The sequence below is a fragment of the Phyllostomus discolor genome, chromosome 7, assembly GCF_004126475.2.
Source record: "Phyllostomus discolor isolate MPI-MPIP mPhyDis1 chromosome 7, mPhyDis1.pri.v3, whole genome shotgun sequence".
Classification (NCBI taxonomy): Eukaryota; Metazoa; Chordata; class Mammalia; order Chiroptera; family Phyllostomidae; genus Phyllostomus; species Phyllostomus discolor.
In genome coordinates this window covers 128,816,455-128,826,169 of record NC_040909.2, presented here as the reverse complement: position 1 = coordinate 128,826,169, position 9,715 = coordinate 128,816,455, and the positions used below count along the sequence as shown (strand labels likewise).

At 46.2% G+C, this 9,715-nt stretch overlaps 1 protein-coding gene across 1 annotated transcript in view; it reads right to left on the bottom strand.

The window, feature by feature from the left end:
* Positions 1–503: 503 nt before the first annotated feature.
* Positions 504–9,715, bottom strand: part of FER1L6 (fer-1 like family member 6) — a 99,020-nt gene continuing 89,808 nt past the window's right edge. Inside the window, exons 37-40 of the mRNA XM_028533829.2 lie at positions 7,686–7,927; positions 6,116–6,279; positions 2,640–2,740; positions 504–1,105 (exon numbers count right to left, since the gene is read on the bottom strand). Coding sequence (XP_028389630.1) covers positions 922–1,105; positions 2,640–2,740; positions 6,116–6,279; positions 7,686–7,927 — 691 coding nt within the window. The 3' untranslated portion in view covers positions 504–921. The remainder of the gene's footprint in view (positions 1,106–2,639; positions 2,741–6,115; positions 6,280–7,685; positions 7,928–9,715) is intronic.

Genomic DNA, 9,715 nt, shown 5'->3' with positions numbered 1-9,715 from the left:
GCATAGATATGGTTTTTCAGGCTGCTTTTGAAATTGATTTGTGCTTTCAAGTCATGATGGAATCTACCAGAAAGGTGGTAAGACTAAATGTTGAATCGTGCCAAGGGTGGCCATTCAGATCGTGTCTGTGGGAACACCATATTTGGTGGGGTGTACGTCTCTGACTAAAGAATTCTTACTGGTACTTGGAGCCCTGCCCCTGACCCTACACACAGACACAAAATTATATTTGATGTTCACAAAATTCCCATGGAACATAAACCCAAATGGATTTCTCCAGAACTCAGTTACTACTGATCACAAGTTCCATAGCATTGACTTTAATGAAAAACCAGCAACATCTCCTCTCTAGATAGGAATTTCAACAATGAATTATTTTAGGTGACCAATACGATGTTTTCTCCAAGCTGGTTTTGTAGCCTGAATAAGTGAATGTATGTTGTAAACTGTAAGGATTAAACAAGATTAAGAGATATGGGACAGGTTACATACCCCGTAATTGGTAACATGTGTTCAGTTTATTTGCTGTCAAGTTTTTATTTAAAAGAAAGTACTTCCAATAAAATCTCAGACCCAGAATTAAACTTCTCAGGATAAAATCAGTTGCATAAAGAAAACATTCACTTAAGTCCATATGAGGTCCCCGTTGATGACCCCAAGGGGAAGGAGTCATTATTTCATGCTGCCCACAGGTGAAACATGACCTCAAGCTTCTGAATGTGATGGCAGGGACTGCTCCCTTCCCATCTCCTCCAAGAAGACCTGATCTGTCCTTACACGTAGGGACTGGTTCTTGGACCTCTGGGTTCATCCCATTAGCCCCCAGTGCAATGCCTGCACAGAGCACAGGTTCTCATACGCTTACAGGTGAGGAAGAAGAGAGGATTAGTAGAAAGGGAGGGTCTGGTCCTCCATGACCCCCTATGAGCCCACAACGATCTTTCGGCTGATGGCTCCTGGCAAGGTGTAGATGAAGAGGACCAGGAAGATGATGAGGATGATCAGAATGAAAGCAATGATGATGTACTTCTTGTAATTCTTCCAGATGAGGTGGTACAGGCACTTGAAGGGGCTCACGAACCAGGAGAAGGAGGTGTCTGGGCGACTGAAAGAGAAGCAAGAGGAAATCAGGGAAGGGGGTCCTGCTGTCCACCTGCAGAATTCTCTAGACCTCGGCAAGTATTTCTGACTCCCACTTCTCCACAAGGAGAAGCCTGAGAACGGGAGAAGTAGACCACGGTGGCTTAACACAGACACAGTCTATCCTTTGGGGCAATAATGATTTCTTGTCATTTACAGTTTGGTCTGGTGGAGGGCAAGAGTCTAGTTAGAACCAGACAGAGGTCTGAGGGCCCTCCGTCTGTACACTGGCCAGCTCAAGCCCCACCTCTTCCCTGAAGCCCACCCTGACCACCCAGTCCATAACGAGCCCCCTCATTTCAAATTCTTATCTTACCTATCACTTGACTTGGCCCCTTTCTGAGCATAACGTATTTGTTTATACAGTATGTCAACTATCCTATGAGCCTGTGTGTGTCCCTGAACACACTGAAGGCTCTTGGGGGGCAGAGCTTATGTCTTACATTTCTTCAGTGTTCTTCAGAGGGTTTTGCACACTGGGGGAGCTCAATAAGTAGTTTTGAATTAATCAGTAAGTTCCTGACACTGTGGTAGGTGAAAGGTACAGTCAGAGAAGGGACCACTTATCTTGAGACACTTGGGGGCTGGGGAGGGAGAGCACAATAGAGATAGAGGGAGAGCACAAATAGAATTTGGAAGGGTATTTTGTATGCATGTTTCATACCTGTATATGTTTACTTTTTTATATTGATATGTAACCGTGGATTAAATTGAATACAGTAACCCTTCTAGTAATTCCACTCCTGGGAATTTACTTTAAAGTAATCATTCATAAAGAGGAGACCTTTTCATCATATTGTGATGATGGAAGAAAGGCAGATATAATTTAAGTATTCAGTCATGGGGTGGTAACCAGTTCAACTGCGGGCATCAAGGCCACGGACTATCCCATAACCATTAGAAAGTCCTAATTACGACAACTGTGGGAACACAACAAAACTTTTCAGGATAGGATAAGTGATACATGGACACAATTTTGTATGTAAGATTACTAAATGAGTAGACAAAACATCATGTGAAATTCACATCCACATAAAAATGAGTAAGAAAATATATGAAATTACTCCAGAAATGCTTTTGTGGTAGTATTACAGAAAACATGCCCTCTCCACTTGCCTCTGCCTTGTTTTTAGAATAGTTTCAATGACAGAAACAAAAAACTACGTAGATTGGATGGTGCCTCCTGGCTTCTCAGTTCCCCTGGCGGGATCCTTGCAGGGTGTCCAACCTGCGGCCTGTGGGCCACCTGCAACCCAGGATGGCTGTGAAAGCGGCCCAGCAGAAAATCATACATTTACTTAAAGCATTATGGGGTTTTTGTGTGTGTGTGATTACGTGTTGCAATGTATTTAACGTGTGGCCCAAGACAACTCTTCTTCCATTGTATGGCCCAGAGATGCCAAGAGGTTGGACACGCCTGGGCCTCCACCCTCCCACAGGGGGGCCGCAGAGGGCCTTCCCCATTTCTGACGCTCGCTCCCCCCGATGATGCCACTCACTTGGGCTTGGCCAGGGGCTCTGGCTCCTTTCGTGCTTTCCCCACGGGGTTTTTCTCAGCTTCTTCTGCGGTAACCAGGTGGAACTCGGCTTCCACCTTCCCCTGCAGAAAGATAGAGACTTCAGTTCCTTGCTGGTCACAGAGACCTGCTGGGGCATCATCCACCCTCCAGAAAAGTGTCATCATGTGGGAGATTGCCGGGAAGTGCTCTGACGAGGAGGCTGCTTTATTTTGAGAAATGGTGGGACCCGTTTGGCTCTGCGAGAAGCCATTTTTTTTTAGGATGAACAATACAAGCCCTGAAATGACATTACAGTACTGTGGAGTTTTGTGGAGAGAGAGAGCCCCACATGTACACAGACACATGTGGACCCAGGCACACGTACTATTTAATTCGTAATCACTTCTGGCTGAGGAAGCCAAGATTGAACGAGGTTTGCTAAGCTGCGTTATAAAGTCAGGATGTGTGCTCTCAGGCCCTCTGATACCAGACTCTACCCTCTGCTGTTGCACACGTCCGAGGGACCCCTTTCGCGGAAGACAAGGAGCCGGATATTTATTTAACAATAAATAAATATGCCTTTTCTGAAAGCTTTCAGAGGAACTCCACAATTATCGCCATAGCTCTTGCATTAGAACATTTTGACATTCATCCAAGGGCTGAACTTGGGTAGCCTATGGAATATTCTGGCGCAGGGTAGCATAGCATAGCATAGCATAGCGTGGCAGAGTGCAGCATAAGAACTGAGTGAATAGGACGCGGTGCAGACAGAGCCATGTCTGAAACCAGGCTCCGCCACTCACTAGCTGTGTGTCTCGGGTCAGTTACCTTCCCTCATTGGTCTCATTTTCGTGGGGATGTCAGTCGCATGCATCCCATAAGGCTGCTTTGGAAAATAAATGAAGTAGCACTTATACAGGACTCAACCCCGTGCCTGGTAAACAGTCACCGCTTAAAAAGTGATGGCTGCTACCTCTGACACTGTTTCATGGATAGAAACACACAACTTAATGAGAACCATATCCTGCCCATAGAGAAAAATTCCAAAGATGTCCCGAGGACCCAACTTCCCGGAGGCGAACAGATGCGAAGAAAAGGAAAGCAGAGATGATAAAACGAATCCTGCCCTGCACGCAGGAGTCATCAGTTAATGGCATGAAGAGCCTGTCCCTTCCTCCCTGCCCTGCCTGAGTGGCCCCAAAGCGCTCATTGGGCACCAGAAAGGCAGCACGGGAAGGTGCTTTCTGGCACATTCTGATGAACACCGCGCCTCGCCCCGTGCCTCTCTGCACAGAGGGTTCCGAGTCCCGTCTCAGTCATCAGTATGCAGCCACGCACCAGGGAAAGGCCTTAAGCTAATCATATCCTCCGAATGCACATTTAAATCAGAGCAAGAAAATAAAAAAAGGACAGTTTGAGAGACTATCTATTAACCCAGTGGCACCTGTGCAGGAAGAAAAGGTCCTGAAAAGACTAGATTTGTTGTTACTGCACACGTCATTAATATTCATGGTTTCCAGCTTCACCTGCCTAGAGACTGAGGCGGGGGAAGGCTGAGAGGGGGCTGTGTTCGGGCCAGACGTGCCTTCTGCAGCAGTGGTTCTGGCTACTACCACTCAGCTCTCACTGGCCTGGGAGGAGGCAGAGTCTCATTCATCAACGGTGGGGACGAACACTGGCAATACATGTGGGTCTAAGTAACCTGCAGGTTACTCAGGGCAACCTGTGTTACCCTAAAGGTAATGAGAACCATAAAGGTAACACAGGTTAACCTGTGTTCCTTAAAGGGCCTTCAGGAAGAGGAATACACTTAGACCCACATGTGCATACATATATACACCTACTCATACACATGCATGCATGTATGTACATGTGTGTGCATTACCTAACATAGTCATGCTCCAGACCTGGGGATTCCATTCCTGGGAAGCTGAACTAAGGAAACAATTCCACACTTGGAAAAGGCTCTCTCCACAGAGCATAGTCGCCTTCCTTTTGGACGTTCAGGCTGTCCCGGCACGATGAGCTGTCACGACAAACTCATCCCGTGTCTCTCTGCCCTGGACCTGCAGTCAGTCACTTCTCCAACAACGCCGCTTGCATTTAGTGGGAACGGGTGTTTAGAAACCAGGATCCAGGTGCTGTCGGAGTCTTCTCTGCTAGCGAGCGGTTTTTACCTTTTCATTACCCTTTGTTCTTGAAAAATTCATGTGCAGCCCTGCTGGACCCCTCAGCTCCCTCAGAGTGGATTAGGGCCCTCCCTCCTCTCTCTTCCTTTTGGGTGACAGACACTTTGATTACTTCATGCATGGCTGCATTATTAACGCATCCGTCTGCTCCCTAGACTCTGAGCTGGCTGAGGGTGAAGGCCATGCTCGCTTCATTCCTGAATCCATTCGCTCACCAATCAGTTCACCGACTGAGGATCTCATCTGTGCTGAGCTGTGGAGCCACAACTGAGACCAGAGGCTGCCGCGCAGGAAACCCTCAGTAAGGCCTTAGGAGAATGGGAAAGAACGAGCCCGCCTGGAGTCTCACTCTCTTTACCCAGTTCCTCCACTCGGCGGGGATTGCACAGAGAATGTGGGGAAGAGAAAACTCCCAGAAAACACAGTAGAACCAGACACCATGGAGTCAGGCTGGCAGCTGCCATTCATCCAGTCAAGTGCAAAGGGAATCCTGGCCTGGCACCCACTAGGCCCCTAGTGCAGAGAGAGAGAGAGTCAGAGAGAGAGAGAGAGAGAGAGAGAGAGAGAGAGGATAGTTCTCTCTCCAGACTGGCTTCCTGGGCATGCTGCCGCCACCGGGCACAGGAGCAGAGCGGAGAGCATGCTCAGCCCCAGAGGAGGTCAGCAGCAGAGAAAAGAGGCCACCGATGCCACTCAGTCCCTTTTCTCAACTTCAGCGATCACTGAAGCTGTGCCTCCTCCCTCACAGAGACTGTAGAAAAGGGCAAAGAAACTTTCTTCCCAGTGTTTGTGAAAGGTCAGAATTCCTACAGCGCATGCCACACAGTAGGACCAAGCTGGCGGTGCAGGGACAGGGACAAGTGGCTCTCCCTTCTGTCACTCACTCAAGGACATTTCCAAAGGCTGGATCACTTTTTAAATGGAGTCTCGTATTTGAAGATGAAGGGGTAAGGTATTAATGTAAAATTTTACATCATTCAAGACTTGATGCATAATTTGTAGAAATGTTAAAAAAATACACACAACTAATGCCGGGGGCATAAATTCAAGCCAAAAGGACAAAACCACTCTGACAGTCAGCTATTAAATCAAGCATACTGAAATATGGCAGGCTTAATGCATTTGTAACGGGTTCAGAGTTCTTGCTCTTCAGCAGAACCTTTGCCCTAAAGGGCTCTATGTTATTTTTACTGCAAAGCACTTCACTGGAAGTTCGCAAAATGACTCATTTAGAAAGCATGGTGCTCCTTGCCTGCCCCCACCCCATCTCCTACAGCTGCCACTTACTGTGAGTTCTTTGCTTTTAGCGAAAGGCCACCAGCCACGCACACGCTTTTGCTGGAATATGGAGATCTTGTTCTCCTCGCTTGTATTTTCAAACCTGGTGAGATCACAGGCTTTGGCGGACTTGGCTGCCCGGGGGAAACTATTGAGGTTCATTTCCAGGGAGCCTGTGAAGAGATGCCCATCACAGTTACGGAAGGGCTTTTAAAATCAATCCCCATTCTTAATTCACCCATCTACTCATTTGTTCATCCATTCATCCACTCATTTATCCATCCATCCATCATCCTTCCATCCATCCATCATCCATTCATCCACCCATTTATCCATCCATCCATCATCCTTCCATCCATCCATCATCCTTCCATCCATCCATCCATCATCCATCCATCCATCCATCCCTCAGCAGTCATTCAATTAGCTCCATATTGGGTCACTAGCATGAACTGGGTATTGGGGTACATATTTGTATCAGGATACAAATATGATCAAGACATATTTGGTGCCCTCAAAGCACAAGAGCAGAGCTACAATATGAAACCTTCAAGCCTCAGCATTGGGTGTCATTGCTGCTGGGCATCTCTGCCCTCTGACTGCAGTCTGAATCATGTGCCTGTCTCCTGAGCCTTCCCCTGCTCAGCAGAGATCAGCCTAGGAGAACCCCCTTCTCCCACCTCACCTTCCTCTGTGAGTCCGCCAAACCCCTCCAGGTCAGGGACTAGGTCCCACAGTCTTTGTAGCTACTCTTTAAGACCTCGGTAGGCTCTCTGTATTGTATTTTTCAGTAAACAAATATTAGGCAGGCTCAGAGAATGTCTATGAGGGCTGCCAGAGCTTTATATATCTAATAACCTTTTCCTGTTACACAAGTAATATTTGCTAATTGTGAATATTTAGAACATGCCCATAAGAAAAAAAATAATAGAAAAAATGTCCATAATTATGTCCCCCAAAGAGCAGTTGGCCACTGCTCTATGGATTAGTTCTTATCCTTATTATCCACCTTTCTCCTTGACTGACTCTGACTATCACTTTCTCCTGTACATGTAAACAGATATTTTACAGAAAGGGAGTTTTTTCTGCACTCATTTTTCACTTAATGCATCTTGCACATCTACCCAACTCATTAAATGTTATACTGTGTTTGTGGCTGCAGGGTTATCATTTATTGAGTGCTTACTGTGTATGAGGCACCGTGCTTACCTGTTAAATGATATTATCACATATACGGCTCCCAACATGCTCTGAGATATGCAATATTACTACCCCCACTTTCACAACTGAGGAGAACTGAGGCACAGGATAAACCACTAATTAGCCCCAAATTTAACAGCTTCTCAGGGGAAGAGCAAAGATCCATTTAAATCTGTTTGAATATGTATCTTCCACCATACGAAGGCACCATAACTTATCCACCTAATCCTCTATTAATGGCTCCTTGGAGTGCTTCCAATGTTTTACTGTCCTAAATAGCACTGCAATTATTATCCTTGTAGCTAAATCAGACCACGCTCCCCCAAACCTGGGACACAACCCCTAGCATTCATACGGCTGGATGAAGCCCTCGGCTTACCCAGGAAGTCATCCGAGGAGAGCCTTTCAAAATCCCACACCTGGAGCACCAACACGGCTGGCACCTTACACTCCATCTTCTCCAAGGAAAAGATGTTCTCCCTCTTGGTGATGACTATCTGCTTCTCAGGGGGCAGGTACTGAAACGGAAACAGGAAGCGCCAGTTGAAGTTCCCCTCGCCGGTCAGGGAGTTGTAGTGCACGTCCGTCTCCTGCTTGTCGTCTTCCAAGCCCTTTATCCACCTGGATGGAGGCAGAAGAAGAGTGAAGCACTCAGGGCAGGTTGTGCAGGCACCAGTCTAATCGAGAGGGATTGAGCTAGTTCCAATGTGGTCGTAGGTTATGGTTTTAAGGTCACGAAATAGTTAGAGTCAGAAGTTTCCACTGATCTAAAGGGGCACATAAAAGATAAAGGGTCTGAAACAGAAACAGATTCTAAGGCAGGCTGGGGAAATGTACTCAGTTGCCTGTGGGTAGACCAGAAGCCCCATGCAATAAAGAAGGAAAATTCAGGACACGTCAAAGTAGAATTGGTCTCCTCTCACCCTGAGAGCCCCCTTTGTCAGGGGTGCCACCTCTGCAGCTGAGTGTTACAACAAGATCACCCACTACGTCGAGGCCTCTAACAGTGACCTAATTTAGACCTGTGATATCAGACCTGTAACTGGCCCTCTTTTCCCTGGTTGTAGGTCTCAAAAACCCAGCAGGCCTGCATCAGTGTGGCATGGGGGATAGGAGAGCTGCCTGCACCCACCTGGGTTCCAATCCTGGCTCTACCACTTACTAACGGTGCAGCTGTGGATAAGTTACCTAACCTCTCTGTGCCTTCCTTTCACCTGGAGCATGGAAGCAGTGACAGCACCAAGTTCATAGGGTTGTTCTCAGGAATTACATGAGATAATATTTGCTAGGTGCTTTTGTGTGCACCAAATTATCTATATGGTTATTTCATCTTAGTATCTCCTGGTTTTACTCCTCTATACCCAGTGTAAGGTAAGCTAAAGTTAATATACATCCCCTACTACATGGTGAATTAATTATTGAGAAAGATAGATACTTTTTATATAAGCTAATTGATAATTCCAAACCACGTGTTTTCTGAAAGCAGACCTCCCTCCCCAACAGAGCAGGGGAGGGTAAAGACCACTCCCCCTCAGGGAAGTGGCACTATTCGGGGTATGGACACAGTGACTGTATTTTGCTGGGTATAATGTACACTTTTTTGCCGAAACTTTTGAGGGAAAAATAAGGATGCGCATTATACATGGGTAATACTAACTCAGTATCTATGTAAATGTTTTTAATTATTTATGCTTATGCATTAAAAATATAACTCTAGAAAGCAATAACGATATCCATATGCAAAATAATACACTGGAATACAATAATTGGTTTTATTTCTAAATATGAATACATAAATAATTGAATTAAAAAATTAAAATGAAGCCCTGGCTGGCATAGCTCAGTGGATTGAGCGTGGGCTGTGAACCAAAGCATTGCAGGTTCAATTCCCGGTCAGGGCATATGCCTGGGTTGCAGGACATGGCCTCCAACAACTGCACATTGATGTTTCTCTTTCTCTTTCTCCCTCCCTTCCTTCTCTGAAAATAAATAAATAAATAAAATCTTTAAAAAAATTAAAATGAAAGATATTTTTTCCCTGAAAGTTTGGGCCAAAAATATGGGTGCACATCATACACAGCAAACAGCAGGTATTCAGCTACAGATGGCGCTCACTGAAGCAATACATATGTGGTACTTGCTCTGAGGAAATGAGTGAGAAATAGATGCTAAGGAAGTGATGGAGAGCAGAGATATATGGTCCTTGACTTCCTGGAGCTACAGCCATGGCGAGAAGGGATTTGGACACAGGAATTTGGATGGGGTGGCAGAAGTCACCAAAGAGAGATGTGCAGAAGCCCTATGGAAGAAAGGAAAGGAGCTCAGTGGACCAGAGAGCAGAAAGCAAGGGGGAGTATTGATCCAGGGAGATGAGGCTGGAGGGATAGGCCAGGGCTAGTCATATGGGAT